Raw genomic sequence first — 21,129 nt, 5'->3', positions numbered from 1 at the left:
GAGACAGGGCTGTAGCCTATCCCTGAAGTTATTCAATACGTATATTAAACAAGCTGCAAAGGAAACCAAAGAAAAATTGAGAATAGGAATTAAATTTCATGGAGAAGAAATAATAATGTTGAGGTTTGCCGATGACACTGTAATTTTGTCATATTTATTTATTTATTTTTATTTAATCGTATGGCTAGGGCCCCCCATTGGGCAGACCGTTCGCCGGGTGCCGGTATTGCAATTTGATACCACTCTGGTGAACTGCAGTCGATGAGGATGACAGAATGATGATGAGGACAGCACAACACCCAGAAAATTCCCTGACCCAGCCGGGAATCGAACCCGGGCCCAGAGGATTGACAATCTGTCACGCTGACCATTCAGCTACCGGGGGCAGACATTTTGTCATAGAAAGCAAAGAACTTGGATGAGCAGTTAAATGGAATGGACAGTGTCTTGAAAGGATGGTGTAAGATGAACACCAACAAAAGCAAAACAAGGATAACGGAATGTAGTGGAATTAAATCAGGTGATTCTGAGGGAATTAGGTTAGGAAACGAGACACTTAAGTAGTATATGTGTTTTGCTAGTTGGGCAGCAAAATAACTGATGGCCAAAATAGAGAGAATACAAAAAGTAGACTGGCAATGGCAACAAAAGCATTTCTTAAGGAGGGAAATTTGCTAACACTGAGTGCAGAATTAAGTGTCAGGAAATCTTTTCTGAAAGTATTTGTGTGGAGTGTAGCCATGTATGCAAGTGAAACAGTTTAGACAAGAAGAGAATAGAAGCTTTTGAAATGTGGTGCTACAGAAGAATGCTGGGGATTAAGTGACTAGGCCACATACCAGGTGTACCAGTATGAAATGAGTGTTTTATTTTTTATTTTTTTTTTTTAATTTTTTATTTTTTGTGAAAATGAAACACTAATTTTGAATTGAAAAGCAAAAACATTTTATTCAAAGTACTGACCATTGCTTTCTATACATTTTGACCACCTTTCTGGCAATTTGTCAACACCATGCCAATAGAAATGTTCGTCACCAATCAGACACCCAATTTTCGATTTCTTTGTAGGAATCGAAGTGTTCCTTAGCCAAAACCCGTCCCACTGATGAAAAAAAATGGTAGTTGGAAGGGGAAAAGTCTGGTGAATACGGCGGGTGGGGTATCAGCTCCCAACCGAGTGTTTTGATTGTATCCTGAACCAGTTTTGCTTTGTGTGCAGGTGCATTGTCGTGTAAAAAAAAATACTTTCCCATGTCTTCTGGCCCATTCTGGCCTTTTTTCGATCAACGCATAGCTCAAATTGATCATTTGTTGTCTGTAGCAATTAGTATTCACAGGTTCACCGGGTTTTGGAAGCTCACAATACACCACACCTTTCTGATCCCACCGAACACAGAGCATTGTCTTCTTGCCGAATGTATCTGGTTTTGCAGTTGATGTTGATGGTTGTCCCAGATTAACCTATGATTTTTCCCGTTTAGGATTCTTAAAATAAATCCATTTTTCATCGCCAGTAACAATTCGATGCAAAATTGATTTTCTTTCATGTCTTTGAAGCAAAATTTGACAAATGGTTTTTCGGTTTTCCATCTGTCTTTCATTCAATTCATGTGGCACCCATTTTCCACACTTTTGGATCTTTCCCATAGCTTTCAAACAGTCAGAAATTGTTTGTTGTGCAACATTTAGCATTGCTGCCATTTGCTTCTGACTCAAAGTATCATCTTCATCCAATATTGCTTGCAATTTGGCGTCTTCGAACTTTTTTGGTGGTCTTCCACATTCTTAATTTCTTACATCAAGATCATTATTTCTGAACCGTTGAAACCATCTTTTGCATGTTGCTTCTGATAGAGCACCATCACCATATGCCTCGACAAGCATTGGTGCGACTCTGCAGCACTTTTTTTTCAAATGAAAACAAAAAATTTATGCTTTCCGCAAATCACCACTTTCTGGTACAAAATTCGACATTGTTAACACGATGAAAACATATGATGTTGTTTGTTGCATGACTTGATATATACTAAATATCTTTGACACATGTCATACCAACCAAACAAAAAAAAATTAAGGCTTGTTCACAACAAATGTTCCCTATCAACACATTTGTATCTTAACGCTCATTTCATATGGGTACACCTGGTAAGTAACTAGGAGATACTGAACACAATTGGAGACAAACAACATTTGTGGGAAAACCTGAATAGAAGAATGGACTGGTTGATAAAACACATTAAGAGACATCAAGGAATCACTAATTTAGTATTGGACAAATGTGTCTGCATATGTGTTTGTGTGTGGGAGGGGAGGGGAGGAGGAAGTAGTGGGTAAAAATAACACATGAATACAGTAAGCAGATTCAGGAGGATGTAGGTTGTAGTAGTAATTCAGAGATGAAGAGGCTTGCACAGGATAGACAGCTCCCTATGCTGCCTCAAATCAGTCTTTGGTATGAAGGTTGCAACTACAATTTTATTTATATATAAATATTCCTACAGTGTAGCCACTCTGTATAGCAACTAGTTCACTTGTCTACAAGCTCACTGATGGCATATACACATAACATATACACACATCACACATGCGTGTATTCACAATGCACATGCCTACATACTCACAGTATGAAATTATGTACTTCCCTTACATAAACTATATATATATATATATATATATATATATATATATATATATATATATATATATATATATATATATATATATATATATATATATATATATATAAACAAAGATGATGTGACTTACCAAATGAAAGTGCTGGCAGGTCGACAGACACACAAACAAACACAAACATACAAACAAAATTTCAAGCTTTCGCAACAAACTGTTGTCTCATCAGGAAAGAAATATGTCTGCTTGTGTCTGTATATGTGTGGATGGATATGTGTGTGTGTGTGTGCGCGAGTGTATACCCGTCCTTTTTTCCCCCTAAGGTAAGTCTTTCCGCTCCCGGGAATGGAATGACTCCTTACCCTCTCCCTTAAAACCCACATCCTTTCATCTTTCCCTCTCCTTCCCTCTTTCCTGATGAGACAACAGTTTGTTGTGAAAGCTTGAATTTTGTGTGTATGTTTGTGTTTGTTTGTGTGTCTGTCGACCTGCCAGCACTTTCATTTGGTAAGTCACATCATCTTTGTTTTTAGATATATTTTTCCTACGTGGAATGTTTCCCTCTATTATAACCATATATATATATAATGGAAGGAAACATTCCACGTGGGAAAAATTATATATAAAAACAAAGATGAGGTGACTTACCGAACAAAAGCGCTGGCAGGTCTTTAAATATGTCTGCTTGTGTCTGTATGTGTGGATGGATATGTGTGTGTGTGCGAGTGTATACCTGTCCTTTTTTCCCCCTAAGGTAAGTCTTTCCGCTCCCGGGATTGGAATGACTCCTTACCCTCTCCCTTAAAACCCACTTCCTTTCGTCTTCCCCTCTCCTTCCCTCTTTCCTGATGAGGCAACAGTTTGTTGCGAAAGCTTGAATTTTGTGTGTATGTTTGTGTTTGTTTGTGTGTCTATCGACCTGCCAGCGCTTTTGTTCGGTAAGTCACCTCATCTTTGTTTTTTTTATATATATATGGTTATAATTTTGTGTGTATGTTTGTGATATATATATATATATATATATATATATATATATATATATATATATATATATATATATATATATATATATATATTGTTGCAAAAGCTTGAATTTTGTGTGTATGTTTGTGTATCTATCGACCTGCCAGCGCTTTCGTTTGGTAAGTCACATCATCTTTGTTTATATATATCTCCATCCAAACAAACATGCATACGCACTGCACAAACACACATACAAACTGAGTACATATGTATAAATGTACAAACAGAAATATACATAACAAAAACATACTGTGCCAACACATATACACACTATGGAAATTAGCACAGACACTGTACAAAGACAGACGCACCACAGAAACACACGTACATACTGCACAAACAAACACACCTCACAAACATGAACATGTTGTTTCTGGTGCACAGTTTGAGGTCTGGTCTCCACACTAATCTAACACATGCAATCCTCTTTACCCCTGAATAATTACTACACCTGTAAATTGTAGTCAGGCCTTGGTTTCCCTCTACAATTTTTGCCACCCATACTGCTACAATATTTTCTACATCTAAAATCTACGATCTGCAAAGTATTGTGAAGTGTGTATATATTGTAGTCAGGCCTTGGTTTCCCTCTACAATTTTTGCCACCCATGCTGCTACAATATTTTCTACATCTACAATCTACGATCTGCAAACTATTGTGAAGTGTGTGATACAGGATATTTTTTATAGTAAGTTGCTGCACACAGCTATGATTAACGTTGTAATATAGGATATTTTCCATTGCACAACAAATTATGATTTGTTCTGAGTTGAATTCACCTATGGAATGTGGGACTGCTTATATGCCTGTGTAATAGTCTACTATTGGTTCCACAGTCCCTATGGGCAATACATAATGAGTTGTAATATATTCCTAGCTAGTTTTTTATTGATTATCATTGTTACTTACAGGTACCTTAGAGTACTATGTTTCTTTTTTCTTTTTTTTTCTTTTTGTGAAGTGTACAGTTCTATGCTTCTGAACACTTAAAGCAAGTAAACAATAAACACATCAAGAGATGCCCAAGAAGTTATGCAGCTTATTTTAAGCAATACATCACTACAGACAACTGCATCATTTGCAAACAGTCTGGGGTTACTACTAATATTGTCTGGTAGGTCATTAATACAGGGTGAGCCACTAACTATTGCCACCAAGAATAACTCTGAAAGTATGAGCTGAAAAGTTTGTGGGACAAAAGTTGCACAGGACAACGGGGGCCATAGTATGACATTGTTGCAAGGTGGGGTCACTTCAGAGATATGAAGGTCAACTTTGTTTTTTTTTTTTTTTTTTTTTTAAATGGGATGCTATTCTTTGGTATTTATTTTCTGACAGCAGCTATTGAGATGAATCCAATGATGTGTAACAGTAAGGTCTTTGAAGGTCAACAAAGGTCAAAAAGGTGGCACAAACGTCCATTTACCGAAGGTGTCGAAGTGATGACCACTGGTATCAATGCAGTGCTGCGACCTTCTAATCACGGACTGAGTGGTATTCCTTATCACTTCGGCACTTATCGAAGCACGTGCTCTGACAATTCTTCTAGCATATCTTCACATGTAGTTGGAACGTCCGAATCCCCACAAGAAAAAACCCAGAGGCGTCAAGTCTGGCAAACGAGCCGGCCACGACACATCTCCTCCACATCTGATCCAATGATTTGGGAATTGTCTCTGCAACTCATTTCTAGCCATCAGTGAAAAATGTGCCGGACACCCATCATGCTGATACCACATTCTGTTCCTTGTTCCTAAAGGTATTTCTTTCAGTAACAGACCTAATGTTTCTTGCAGAAATGTGGTGTACTTCCTACCATTAAGATGTCCTTCCATGAAATAGGGGCCTATAATTCTGTCCTCCAGAATCCCACACCATACTTTCACTGACCACAGTTTTTTGTGTGCAACTTGCCACAACCAACATGGGTTTTCAGTTGCCCAATAATGCGTGTTATGCAAATTAACATTGCCATGATTCGTGAATGTAGCCTCATCAGTAAATATAATGAAATTAATAAATGAGTCATCTGTCTGAATCTGAAGTTGAGCTTTCAGCAGAATTCAATGTGATGCATACAATCCGTACCAGTTAATTCTTGTTGGAGACTGATATTTATGGTGATGCAGAACTCCAACAACACAAGTCTGGCTCATGCCAGATTCCCTTACGATTTGACACAAACTAACACAAGGATCTTGAACCACAGTGGGGAGAGTACCACTTTCCGTTTCCTTGTTAGTAACTTTCCTTTGTTGGATATATTTCCGATGCGTTAAAGATCCAGTTGTTCTCAATTTATCATAGACATATTTAAATGTAGGACGTGTAGGGTGAGTACGTTGAGGATATCTTTCAGCTTGTAACTCTCTAACTCTCTCTGAATTTCGTAGGCATTCTCTGTAAATGAGAAGCATATCGACTTGTTCTTCGAAGGAATACATCATTCACATTCGCTTGATTCGATGATACTAGTCTTAACGTTCCTATTAGGTTTGTATTGTGAAACTGTCGAATGGTGTTTACATGTCAATGGCACGTTAGATGAATATGCTGTATTCGGTGAATATTTACTATTTGCAAGATATACGAGAGAGAATTGTCAGAGCACGTGCTTTGATAAGTGCCAAAGTGATAAGGAATACCACTTAATCCGTGATAAAAAGATTGCAGCACTGCACTGGTACCAACGACCATTACTTCGAGCACCTTCTGTAAATGGACGTCCATGCCGCCTTTGTGACCTTCGTTGACCTTCAAAGACTTTACTGTTACACATTATTGGATTTGTCTCGATAGCCGCTATCAGAAAATAAGTACCAAACCATAGCACCCCATTAAAAATAAAAACAAAGCTGACCTTCGATGCGACCCCACCTATCAACAAAAAAACCAACGTCACATTGTGGCCCCCATTGTTTCATGCAACATTTGTCCCACAAACTTTACAGCTACTATCAGACTTTCAGAGTTATTCTAAGTGGCAATAGTTAGTGACTCACCGTGTATACTACATGATCAGCAGTCACCACAACACACTTCCCTGGGGCAGACCTAAAGCTACTGCTACACCTGTCAATGACTCTCCAGCTGACGGTGTTGTTGTGTCTTTTGTACCGGGAAATCTACTGTGCGAAGTAACATGCTGTGTCCTCCGTACCCAGTGAAGCTGCATCGACCATTTGTAGCGATCACACTTTGTCTTGCCACAAAGTGCTGATACAGCCTCAGGAACACAAACACACAGTGGGTGTGAGGCGGGGCTCCCAATACTCACTTGGAGCACCAAGTCTGTGCGGCGGACACCCAGAACATCTGCCGCGGAGACAATCCGGACAGTGCGGGCAGCCTCGGCTCGGATTTGCCGTTGCGGCGCTCCAGGGCGAGGTAAGCGCGGTACGCCTCCTTGATGCCGCCGTTGTCTGCGATGTTCTCCCCTTGCGTGTTGATCCCGTTAAGCTGCAACGTGACACCGTCAATCGTCTTAATTCATCCATGTTTTTTTTTTTTTTTTTTTTACTTTTATTCATATTCTCCTGCTGATTACCCATGGATTTGACAAGGTCTACAAGGTGAAAATGAAGGTGTGTGCATATTCTGCTGTTTCCGTGAACATATACAGGGCTATTACAAATGATTGAAGCGATTTCATAAATTCACTGTAGCTCCATTCATTGACATATGGTCATGACACACTACAGATACGTAGAAAAACTCATAAAGTTTTGTTCGGCTGAAGCCGCACTTCAGGTTTCTGCCGCCAGAGCGCTCGAGAGCGCAGTGAGACAAAATGGCGACAGGAGCCGAGAAAGCGTAAGTTCAACGAAGATCCACCAACTGCTAACTCCATTCGGCTATGGTACGCGCAGTTTAAAGCTTCTGGATGCCTCTGTAAGGGGAAATCAACGGGTCGGCCTGCAGTGAGCGAAGAAACGGTTGAACGCGTGCGGGCAAGTTTCACGCGTAGCCCGCAGAAAATTGGCTCATGCCACAACTGGAGACCGACAGCGCCGACTTCATCTTTCAACAGGATGGTGCTCCACCGCACTTCCATCGTGATGTTCGGCATTTCTTAAACAGGAGATTGGAAAACCGATGGATCGGTCGTGGTGGAGATCACGATCAGCAATTCGTGTCACGGCCTCCACGCTCTCCCGACTTAACCCAATGCGATTTCTTTCTGTGGGGTTATGTGAAAGATTCAGTGTTTAAACCTCCTCTACCAAGAAACATGCCACAACTGCGAGCTCGCATCAACGATGCTTTCGAACTCACTGATTGGGACATGCTGCGCCGAGTGTGGGAGGAACTTGATTATCGGCTTGATGTCTGCCGAATCACTAAAGGGGCACATATCGAACATTTGTGAATGCCTAAAAAAACTCTTTGAGTTTTTGTATGTGTGTGCAAAGCATTGTGAAAATGTCTCAAATAATAAAGTTATTGTAGAGCTGTGAAATCGCCTCAATCATTTGTAATAACCCCGTACATTGAAGAACAGATCGGTACTGAGTTACCCTACCGTGTTACAGTATACAGAGTGATCTTACCACAAAGGACTCATGAAGTGAAGTGCCTCGGACGAGACAGATCTTTATCGGAATAGTGATATTAGTGGAATGAAGCAGTTAAATATGGCGTATGAGGTGTTTCCTCTTTGGAACGGTGATTAGTCAGGTGCGATCAACAGAGTATGCCAGATGAGATGGATCATCACAAGCATTATGATTACACAAACAGGATAGTTGAATGTGCCAGATGAAATAAACCTTCATTGAACAAGTGATCAGTAAAATGACACAGATAAATGTGCTGTGTGAAATCCACATTCACTGAAATTATTGGACAAATGGAGCTGTCAAATAGGCCACAAAGACATGAATTTTCACCACAATGGTGATTTGTCACACGCGACAAACAAATGTACCACATAAAAGGAGCATGTTAATGGCAATTAGTAACATTTGGCAGTCGAATGTGACAGTTGAAACGCACATCCATCAAAGTGATTTAGTCAAATTAGACAAACACATATGGAAGATGAGATGCATCCTTGCCAGAACGGTGATTAGTCAAACACGAGCTGCCAAAAGTGCCATATAAGATGCATCCTCATCAGAATGATCATTGAAATGTGGTAGTAAAATGTCCTGAATGAGTGGTAGAAAATGTCCTGAATGAGGTGCATGTCTACATTGCATTCGTGATTAATGAAACAGGGCAGTCTACTGTGCCATGTGAAATTGGTCTTGGTTGAAATGGTTAGTCAAATTGGACACTCAAATGTGGCAGATGAAATGGATGCTTAATAGAATGATGAGTAGTCAGCTATTGCAGCTGAATATTTGAGATGTGTCACATGCTGTAAATCAAATGTAGAGATGAGATGCAGAATGGTGATTAATCAAATGGGCAAATCGTCTGTGCCAGGGGAGATTCATTTTCATTGGAATGATTAGTCAAATGGGGCAGTCAAATGCAACTTCACCAGAATTGTTAGCAGCCAAATGGGGCAGACAAATGTGCAAGGTGATGTGATTGTTCGCCAAATCTGTGATTAATATAATACGGAAAAACAAGACTCACAAAATTTATTTCAAAACTGGGAGTTAATATTATTGAATATGGTGCGTAATACGTTTGTAAAAGGAGGCGCTTGGCCAGAAAAGCAAGTGTACTCACGTGCATGCCTGTCTGATCGTCAGTGTAGTTCCCATACTGCGAGATGATGCACTCTGCCTTCTTCAGGTACTCATCACGGGTGACAGGGTCCCACCAGTCCACCAGGTTGCCATCCTTGTCAAACTGACGGCCCTGCAGTTTTTTGATCAAGTTAAAGGTCTGTTGCCACAGTTACATAAATAATACTTACAAGATTATAACACTTTACAAACATACAGTTCCATAAATAGCTGAACAGTTACAGGTATGTTGCTACAGAACTGTAATAAATTGTTGACGATGTGACGGTTTTTATTAGTAGACTGTTAGCCATCTACATTTATATTCCACCAGCCATTATACGGTGTGTCACAGAGATACTTTGTTTATGAATGTTGCACCCCCACTCCCTCTCTTCTGCTCCAGTCACGAAATCGTAAGCAGGACGAATGATGATTGCTAAGTATCTGTGTGAGCTCAAATCATTCGACTTTTATAATTTCTTTCTGCTTCTGAGGTCCATTCAAAAAATTCTGGAACTTTGTCCTCAAAATTCTTCTACACTTACCTTTTACTCATTGTTCGCGGTCTCCTTCGAAATACTTTCCTCTACAATTGATACACTGCTCTCAATGCGTTCTCCACTTCTGGAAGCAATCTGTGTATGCCTCTTGGTGGATCACGTGGAGCGCCATCTGTAAATTTTCTTTTATCTGGTCTATCATTGCAGCTTTTCATTCTTTCACTAGGGTTTTCAACTTTGGAAATAAAAAAAGTGTCCGCAGGGGCCGGGTCTGTATAGTACAGAGAATGATGCAGAACAGTGATTTCTTTTGTGTGCAATAGCCACCACCAACAGGGGTGAATGTGTGGCTGTGTTATCATGAGGCAAGAACCACAAATTGTGTCGCCACATTTCAGGCCGTTTCCACCTCACATTTTCTCGCAGGTGTCGCAACAAGTCTCGATAGTACCACTGATTAACAGTTTACCCTGTGGCACAATTCATGGTGAACTAATCCTTCAAAGTCTCAGAGAACCTTTACTGGCCCATTTTGAAGATTGAACCTCGGTCTCAACATCATAACTGTAGACCTATATCTCATCTTTATTGTCTCGACTCCTGAGCTGTGGGATGGACTTGGCAGCATCACAAAGCATTCCAAGATGCTATTGTAGGATTTCATGACACGATCCAACTGAAATGTTACATTCTTCTGCAACCTCTCTGACAGTCTGTCTTCAATTGCGATGCACAATTTCACTGATGTTCCTGACATGAAGTTACTGGCAGACATGGAAGGGTGTCATGAACGAGGGTCGTCTTTAACTTCCGTCTGGCCATTTTTAAACCGTGTGAACCATTTGTAATGCTGAGAATGGTTAAAGTACTCATCACTGTAGGCTTCTTGCATCATTTGGTTTTCTTGAGTTTCACACAAAATTTATTGCAAACACATTGCTCCTCTAACTCAGCCATCTTGAAATTCGCAAACTGTGCAATACAACACAGCGTTCTACTCAATACAGCACTGAACAACAACAAATAAACATACACCAATGAAACTTCTGGGAGCTACACATTAAACACAGGTCTGTGGAGTGAATTGTGGGACACCCAGAATTTCACCTTTACTATCCTTGAAAATTAAGCTTCATTATTTACATTCATTAAGTTCCTCAACTATCAAAAATTAGTATACAAACACTGATGTGAAAATCTACTGTGACAATCAATCTCTGCAGATACAACTTGCAACACAATACTTTCCTTGACAGTAAAATTAACTGACAAGGGACGTGCAAAACGCACCAAAACCTACTGTATTTCTGCCAGCAAATAATTATGCTACTAAATAAACTCGGACAACACCAGCACCTCGCTCACTACTCCTACAATAGTAAATACAAAACAGGTAAAAATGTGGCAGCCAATTAGCATCCATATTTACACTGTCGCCCCCCCTCCCCCCCCTCTCTCTCAGGGAGGTGACACAAGTGCACCATCTGTGTGTGCACTGTGATCTTTGCTCTGCACGTTATCTCACAGTTCCCTTATGATACACTACTGGCCATTAACATTGCTACACCACAAAGATGAGTTGCTACAGATGCGAAATGTAACCGACAGGAAGAAGATGCTGTGATATGCAAATGATTAGTTTTTCAGAGCATTCACACAAGGTTGGCGTCGGTGGTGACACCTACAACATGCTGACATGAGGACAGTTTCCAATCGATTTCTCGTACACAAACAGCAGTTGACCGGCGTTGCCTGGTGAAACATTGTTGTGATGCCTCGGTTAGGAGGAGAAATGTGTACCATCACGTTTCCGACTTTGATAAAGGTCGGATTGTAGCCTATCACGAATGCGGTTTATCGTATCGCAACATTGCTGCTTGCGTTGGTCGAGATCCGATGACTGTTAGCAGAATATGGAATTGGTAGGTTCAGGAGGGTAATACAGAATGCCGTGCTGGATCCCAACGGCCTCGTATCACTAGCAGTCGAGAAGACAGGCATCTTATCCACACGGCTGTAACGTATCGTGCAGCCACGTCTCGATCCCTGAGTCAACAGATGGGGACGTTTGCAAGACAATAACCATCCGCACGAACAGTTCGACGATGTTTGCAGCAGCACGGACTGTCATCTCAGAGACCGTGGCTGAGGTTACCCTTGACACTCCATCACAGACAGGAGCGCCTGTGATGGTGTACTCGACGACGAACCTGGGTGCACGAATGGCAAAACGTCATTTTTTCAGATGAATCCAGGTTCTGTTCACAGCATCACGATGGTCGCATCCGTGTTTGGTGACATCGCAGTGAACGCACATTGGAAGAATGTATTCGTCATCGCCGTACTGGGGTATCACCGGGTGTGATGGTGATGGTGTGGGGTGCCATTGGTTACACATCTCGGTCACGTCTTGTTTGCATTGATGGCACTCTGAACAGTGGACGTTACATTTCAGATCTGTTACGACCCGTGGCTCTATGCTCCATTCGATCCCTGTGAAACCCTACATTTCAGCAGGATAATGCACGACTGCATGTTGCATGTCCTGTACGGGCCTTTCTGGATACAGAAAATGTTCGACTGCTGCCCTGCCAGCACATTCTCCAGATCTGTCACCAATCTAAAACGTCTGGTCAATGGTGGCCGAGCAACTGGCTCATCACAATACGCCAGTCAGTACTCTTGATGAACTGTGGTATCGTGTTGAAGCTGCATGGGCAGCTGTACCTGTACACGCCATCCGAGTTCTATTTGACTCAATGCCCAGGCGTATCGAGGCTGTTATTACGGCCAGATGTGGTTTTTCTGGGTACTGATTTCCCAGGATCTATGCAGCCAAATTGCGTGAAAATGTAATCACATGTCAGTTCTAGTATAATATATTTGTCCAATGAATACCTGTTTATCATCTGCATTTCTTCTTGGTGTAGCAATTTTAATGGCCAGTAGCGTATTTTCTGAGGCAGAAAGTGTGGCCCAGCCCAGCAATTGGCTACCTGAGCATGGGTAAACACCCAAACCATCAATCTATCTGGGCAGTGTACCAGAGCGAGAGTCGTTATTCTGCTGCACTGGATAGGTCCACGTCTGGCTCACGCCCCCTTCTGCAAGCTAGCAAACTGCGCACTACACTATACCTGGCTGACCAAGAATTCGGCAGTCAGGCTGTGCCCAGACCGAGGTGCCACCGCACTCAGCCCAGCTGGTGAATTTCCCCCACTGCCACTGCTGGCTGTCTGAGCACAAGGAGGGGAACTTTTCATTATTATTTAATACGGGGGTCACCTCAAAAGAAGTGCACACTATTTTTTTTTAAATACATCTTTTATTCTACATGTTTGAAAGTTTTACAGTGTGCAGATACATCCTGTAGGAACAATATTTTCATTTCTCCACATAATTTCCATCCCTCTCAACTGCCTTACGCCATCTTGGAACCAGCACCCCTATACTAACACGGTAAAATTCTGGACCAACCTGTTGGAGCCACTGTTTGGGAGCATGCACAAGGGAGTCATCAATTTCAAACCTTGTTCCACGAAGAGAGTCTTTCAGTTTTCCAAAGAGACAATAATCACACGAAGCCAGGTCAGGACTGTAAGGCGGGTGATTCAGTGTTGTTCATCCAAGTTTTGTGATCACTTCCACGGTTTTTTGACTGAAATGTGGCCGTGCTTTGTCGTGCAACAGCAAAACATCCTGCTTTTGCCGACGTGGTCGAACAGACTCAGTCGAGCTCGAAGTTTCTTCAGTGTCGTCACATATGCATCGGAATTTACGGTGGTTCCACTTGGCACGACGTCCAGAAGCAAGAGTCCTTCGGAATTGAAAAACACCGTAGCCATAACTTTTCCAGCAGAAGGTGTGGTTTGGAATTTTTGTTTCTTGGGTGAATTTGCATGATGCCACTCCTTGATTCCCTCTTCGTCTCTGGTGAAAAATGATGGAGCCATGTTTCATCACCTGTCACAATTCTTCCAAGAAATTCATCTTCACCATTCTCGTACTGTTCCAAAAGTTTGCTGCATACCATTTGTCTTGTTTCTTTGTGAGACACTGTCAACATCCTGGGAACCCACCTGGCACAAACATTTTTTAACAAACACCTTCAGTATTCTGCAAACACTTCCTTCCCCTATCCCAACGTAGCGTGACAATTCGTTCACTGTGATGTGTCTGTCAGCAGTCACCAATTCGTTAACTCTCTGCACACTGTCTGGAGTGTGTGCAGTACGAGGCCTGCCGCTGCGAGGACAATCCTCAATATTGCCGTGCCCGCTTTCGTCACGTAACCTGCTTGCCCACCGACTAACTGTACTGCGATCGACAGCAGCATCTCCGTACACCTTTTTCAACCTCTTGTGGATGTTTCCCACTGTTTCGTTTTCACAGCACAGAAATTATGTGGCAGCACGTTGCTTCTGACAAACGTCAAGTGTAGCAGCCATCTCGAAGACATGCTGTGATGGTGCCACTCACAGGAACAGGTTGAACTAAGTTTGAAAACAAGCGGTAAGGATGTATCTATACACTGTAAAACTTTCACACATGCAGAATGAAAACTGTATTTTTACAAAAATAGTGTGCATTTCTTTTGGAGTGACCCTCATACTTCTGGCACACTGGAGACATAATTTTTATCCGCAACAATCTGTCAACGTATAGAGAGATGCAGGTAATTTCACAGATTTTCCCACTCGAGTTGCCACTAAATAGTGACATCTTTAGTTTCGTGGTTGAGAAAGGTCTTTCCCACACCTACGTTGATCGAAATGTTGAAGCACTTTTACAACCTCGTTATGGAGATGTGGAAAGTCTACCTGAGAGGAACAATCTAGATGTCCTACACAGTTGTACCGTAAAAGCATTTGTCTTTAAAACGGGAATTACACTGGAGATCAATCATCTACATCTGCACGTACACAGGGGCACTTTCAACTGAAATGGCAAAGCTCTCAAAAACAGACGAAAGATTGTCAGTCTGCTCAAAATGTTTAGGAAATTATCCCTGAAATTATTTTGAAGCCACAATGAATTCTCCAAACCTTGCTGTTCCTTTAATGCCAGTCAGCTTAAGGAACTGGACTGTTTGTCATAATGCGCCCCTTCTACAACACAATGTTCTGTTAAACTGTATCTCCATCAGATCATAAATAAGTAATTTCTCTTCTTGCAATGTCTTATTGTAGGAAACAATTTGGATTTTCCAGGTTTTGTTCCGGTACTCTTTTTTTCTTTCATAAATCCAGCAATAGAGAGTTAAACCAAAAAATCATTCCAGGCATGCCATGTGACTTAACCAATGTACTTTGCAATAGTATAGGGCTATTAAAAAAGAAGCTACACATTTCAAACTACAAAAGATAAAAACACAATTCCAACTTTCCTGAAAAGGTAAAGTTCAAACTTTTGTGTGTTCAATGTGAGCACCACATGTTACACCACAAATATGAAAACAGTTGTTCATTTCCTGACATATACAAAGCATCTGGTCTCTCGTTATCGAATTCACAGCTTCGACAATGCGATGTTGCAGACTTTTGAGAGCATCCGGCACAAGGGGGATAAAAATGTGGTCTTTTACGTAAGCCCACAGATAAAACTCACAGGGTGCTAGGTCTGGAGACTTTGGGGCCCGCTGATGATGAAGTTCATCTTCTGCTCCTCCTCTTCCAGTCTGATGTCCCAGACATTTGGGGGCCGCTGACGATGAAGTTCATCTTCTGCTCCTCCTCTTCCAATCTGATGTCCCAGACATCACATCGTGTGGCTTTTATCTGTGCAGTTACGTAAAAGATCGCGTTTCTATCCCCCGTATACCTGACACTCTTGAAAGTCTGTCACATCGCACTGTTGAGGCTGTAAATACAATGAAGAGCGACCAGCTGCTTCATGTGTGTAAGAAATGAGCCACCATTTTGATATTTGTGGTGCTCACACTGAACACACAAAAATTTCGATCTTTTGTAGTTTGAAATACGTTCCTTCTTTTTGAGTAGCCATTCTCCCTGCTCTTTGTTCAGTTCCGTCGAAAACTGTTGCAACTGGCAGCAGAATGATGCATCTGACACACACAAACACACACACAAATTTCAAGCTTTCGCAACCCACGGTTTCTTCATCAGGAAAGAGGGAAGGAGAGGGAAAGACGAAACGATGTGGGTTTTAAGGGAGAGGGGAAGGAGTCATTCCAATCCCAGGAGCGGAAAGACTTACCTTAGGCGGAAAAAAGGACAGGTATACACTCACACACACACACATATCCATCCGCACATATACAGACACAAGCAGACATATCTAAAGGCAAAGAGTTTGGGCAGAGATGTCAGTCGAGGCGGAAGTACAGAGGCTTCTGACTATCGTCACCTGTCAAAATACTGATCAAAAGATTATCTGTTTCACTACAAAATTTTTTGAAAAATTCTTGGGGTGGGTGTTTCCTCTCTGATATTTGTGGTTTTAGAGCAACATACATGGCAGGTAATCACAAGTACAGATGTATCATGATTAGCAGCAAAACCTTATATTGATCTAAGTTTGCAATAATAAAAGAAAAAAAAAAGTTCTAGAATAAGTGGGTCCAAGGGATACATTGTCAGCACATATAACTGAACAACTGTTGCAGTTATGTATAATGTTATCAACAGAATATTTCTGTTTTGCTTCACACACAAATTGTGTTATCATTTTCGGTTGCATATGCAGGGTGGGTGAAAATTACCTCCCTACTGGAAATTGTTTATAACATTTTAATACATAACTGATTTCATGAAACAAATAATTTGTTTGCCCACAATGGTAGAATTTATTACACTATATCTCATTTATGTCATTGCAGGTACCAATGGCAGACCACGGTGCACCGTCTAACTCTTCGTGAGTCGGCTCAGCTGTCACTTGGTACGAAATATGGGAATCTGTGGTACAACTGCACAGATGGTGGCATAGTGTGAAAGGAGCTCATGCCTTGGTAGATGCAGAGGCTGTATGGACCTGCCATTTGAAGCTAACGAACACAGGTTCTGCATCACAGATTAGCAGACATGGTTGACCCTTAACATCCGGGACAGAGGAAAATGTGTAAGGGGTTCAGAAAATGTTCACTCAAAGTCATCAGACATCTTGCAAACCGACACACAATCTGAATATTTTTGAAGAGAGTTGAATTTTCATCCACGGACATCTGTCACAAATATTCGTGTCCGTTTACAGAAACTGGTAGATAATTGTGCTGCTTATGCTGAATTTTAGCTGTGCATAACAATTCTACTACTGTAAGGAACACAATATGTTTTGTTTCATGGAAACTGGTTAAATATTAAAAAATTATAAACAACTTTTAATGGGGTTTTAATTCTCACCTACCCTGTATAAAAATTTTGATCATATTCGTCAATGTCAATTTTCAACTACTTTCATGGAAAATTTTCTAAAATTGAAGTATTTACTGCTCAGTTTTATTCACAAGTAACACACAATTTAGGGAATTCAACAGTGCTTCGGTTTAACACTTCAATGCAAAATTAGAAGGTGTAATGCATTTATTGTATTTCTGTCGAAATTATTCCCATGGAAAGTGAAATAATTTATAAGTTATAGAATTAAAAAGTTTCAGTATTTAACTGAAAAATAAAATAATAATACAAAATGCAGAAATTTTATATTTTCATTCTTCACTCTTAGTTTTATAGACAGCACATTTTTACTGATATCAAAGTAGTATAATAAATCTAGTTCTTCCTGATTTCACTAAAAGCTTTTTCAGTGTCAGAAATTGTGTTAAATAGAAATAAATTGTTTCTTCTTTTAATATTTAGCACAAGAATTAATTTTTTTGATGAAGGTATGTTTATGCAGTACTTATTTGAAAAGAAATAATAACTCATTTTCATTATCACTAGATTCAGATTTTTTTATAGGTCTTACCAAGAGCCCATGAAAAGGAAAGATTATGTGAGAGGCTCGGGGGAGCGGCGCCAAATGGTATGTTGTCTGTGCAGAAAAATATTTTTGAACTGGAACTCGATTCAGTGGGGAAAACTATTCGATAACCCAAGCTTTGAATTATTTCCTTCACTGCAGTTTATCGTATTACAAGTTTTGTTGGGATTCATTTATAGTGAGAGTAACGAACTCGCCCGATCTTTCATTACTCTATACTGGGGATGCAGTTAAGATTACTGGTACAAAGCTCACCTCAGCTGCTTGTATTCTCACATTTGAAGCGATCCGTTAATGTTGTAGCAGTCGCGGCACAGACCTCTATATGCACACTGCAGTCTGAGATTAATTTCAGGAAAGGTTTTTCTTGTTTCACTAAGGATTCAATAACAGTATGTTGCCAAAATGAATAGTTGATGACAGCCATTTTGTAAATAAAGCCTGTGGTCATGTGACATAAGTTAGTGACGACTTAGTGTGCAAATACTCGGTGAAAGCCTGTCAGTTACGGAAATGCATTCATTTTTATTGCATTGTTAGAATTTCAGTTGTAGCGAAGCTTTGACAGTGACTTCCAGTGCAATACTCACAAGTATACCGGTATATGACTGATATTGTTGTATTCAGGCTGAAGACTGGTTTGACACAAATATCCATGTTACTCTATCCTGTGCAAGCTTCAAGCTTCATCATCTTCACACAGCTAGTGCAGCCTGTATCCTTCTGAACCTGCTTACTGTATTCATCTCTTGGTCTCCCTCCACAATACTTACCCCAAAACAAAACTGATGATTTATTGATGCCTCGGGATGTGTCCTATCAAACAATCCTTCCTTTTAGTCTGTCCGGCCATCCTGATTTAGGTTTTCCGTGATTTCCCTAAATCACTCCAGGCAAATGCTGGGATGGTTCCTTTGAAACGGCACGGCCGACTTCCTTCCCCATCCTTCCCTAATCCGATGAGACTGATGACCTCGCTGTTTGGTCTCTTCCCCCAAAACAACCCAACCTTCCTTTTAGTCAAAATTTCTTTTTCTGCCAACTCAGTTCAGTATCTTCAGTATCTTCTCATTAGGTACTTTCTCAATCTACCCATTCAATCTTCAGCATTCTTTTAGAGCACCTCATTTCCAAAGATCACATTCTCTTCTTGTCTGAATATGTGTGTTTCCACTCAATAATGTCTCATGGAATAATTTTCTGTGGTAACTCATCACTTAGAAAGCAAACAGTGACTGCACAGAATCACAGAAATCATATAGATACCTCTTTGAGGAGCTAGGTGTTTTCACTGCCCCGTCACAGTGCTTATATTCCCCCATCACAGTTTCAGAACAGTGATGTCCATATCCCCAACACTAGAGGGAAACATGACCTTTATTAAATCCATTATTCGAGCTCCCAGTAGCTCAAACAAGTTCAGTACACAGAAGCAAACAGTTTTGATCATTTGCCCATGGACAGCTGCTAGTCCCACAATGAATTTCAAGTAAACTGATAGGGGACAAAAGAAACTTTTAAAAAAAGTGTAGTTGCAAGAGTTGGTCTAAAATTATAATGTAATCATTAATGTTAACACTAATCATATACACATATACGTAAAGTGTGATTAGTTTCACATCAGTCCAAGAAAAGAATTGGAACACGTAACAAGCTAATTGAACAGCATATGACATTGACATTTCACTTCCATAAGACTACACTTCTGACAAATCCCTTCAGAAAAATCTTTCCCAGCACTTCCGTTTGTATTTGACTTTAACAAATATCTCTTTTCCAAGAATGCTTTCCTTCCTATTACCAGTCAACAGTTCATTTTCTCTCTACTTCAGCCATAATCATTTTTGTTGCTGCACAAACAACATAATTTGGCTCCTTTTGATGTCTCATTTTAATCTAATTCTATCACCACCACCTAATGTAACCTACATCTATATACACTCCCGGAAATGGAAAAAAGAACACATTGACACCGGTGTGTCAGACCCACCATACTTGCTCCGGACACTGCGAGAGGACTGTACAAGCAATGATCACACGCACGGCACAGCGGACACACCAGGAACTGCGGTGTTGGCCGTCGAATGGCGCTAGCTGCGCAGCATTTGTGCACCGCCGCCGTCAGTGTCAGCCAGTTTGCCGTGGCATACGGAGCTCCATCGCAGTCTTTAACACTGGTAGCATGCCGCGACAGCGTGGACGTGAACCGTATGTGCAGTTGACGGACTTTGAGCGAGGGCGTATAGTGGGCATGCGGGAGGCCGGGTGGACGTACTGCCGAATTGCTCAACACGTGGGGCGTGAGATCTCCACAGTACATCGATGTTGTCGCCAGTGGTCGGCGGAAGGTGCACGTGCCCGTTGACCAGGGACCGGACCGCAGCGACGCACGGATGCACACCAAGACCGTAGGATCCTACGCAGTGCCGTAGGGGACCGCACCGCCACTTCCCAGCAAATTAGGGACACTGTTGCTCCCGGGGTATCGGCGAGGGCCATTCGCAACCATCTCCATGAAGCTGGGCTACGGTCCCGCACACCGTTAGGCCGTCTTCCACTCACGCCCCAACATCGTGCAGCCCGCCTCCAGTGGTGTCGCGACAGGCGTGAATGGAGGGACGAATGGAGACGTGTCGTCTTCAGCGATGAGTCGCTTCTGCCTTGGTGCCAATGATGGTCGTATGTGTGTTTGGCGCCGTGCAGGTGAGCGCCACAATCAGGACTGCATACGACCGAGGCACACAGGGCCAACACCCGGCATCATGGTGTGGGGAGCGATCTCCTACACTGGCCGTACACCACTGGTGATCGTCGAGGGGACACTGAATAGTGCACGGTACATCCAAACCGTCATCGAACCCATCGTTCTACCATTCCTAGACCGGCAAGGGAACTTGCTGTTCCAACAGGACAATGCACGTCCGCATGTATCCCGTGCCACCCAACGTGCTCTAGAAGGTGTAAGTCAACTACCCTGGCCAGCAAGATCTCCGGATCTGTCCCCCATTGAGCATGTTTGGGACTGGATGAAGCGTCGTCTCACGCGGTCTGCACGTCCAGCACGAATGCTGGTCCAACTGAGGCGCCAGGTGCAAATGGCATGGCAAGCCGTTCCACAGGACTACATCCAGCATCTCTACGATCGTCTCCATGGGAGAATAGCAGCCTGCATTGCTGCGAAAGGTGGAAATACACTGTACTAGTGCTGACATTGTACATGCTCTGTTGCCTGTGTCTATGTGCCTGTGGTTCTGTCAGTGTGATCATGTGATGTATCTGACCCCAGGAATGTGTCAATAAAGTTTCCCTTTCCTGGGACAATGAATTCACGGTGTTCTTATTTCAATTT

The 21,129-nt window shown here is 41.7% G+C and overlaps 1 protein-coding gene across 3 annotated transcripts in view; it reads right to left on the bottom strand.

Annotated features, from left to right (window-relative positions):
• LOC124720498 (neprilysin-2-like) overlaps positions 1-21,129 on the bottom strand; it is a 341,289-nt gene that overhangs the window by 4,456 nt on the left and 315,704 nt on the right. For all 3 annotated transcript variants that reach the window (XM_047245857.1, XM_047245859.1, XM_047245858.1), the window contains exons 13-14: positions 9,338-9,469; positions 6,933-7,114 (exon numbers count right to left, since the gene is read on the bottom strand). In XM_047245857.1, coding sequence (XP_047101813.1) covers positions 6,933-7,114; positions 9,338-9,469 — 314 coding nt within the window. The remainder of the gene's footprint in view (positions 1-6,932; positions 7,115-9,337; positions 9,470-21,129) is intronic.

The sequence above is a fragment of the Schistocerca piceifrons genome, chromosome 11 (genome assembly GCF_021461385.2).
Source record: "Schistocerca piceifrons isolate TAMUIC-IGC-003096 chromosome 11, iqSchPice1.1, whole genome shotgun sequence".
NCBI classification, from domain to species: domain Eukaryota; kingdom Metazoa; phylum Arthropoda; class Insecta; order Orthoptera; family Acrididae; genus Schistocerca; species Schistocerca piceifrons.
Note: the sequence above shows the minus strand (reverse complement) of the source record. Positions and strands in the feature narration are given on the sequence as shown.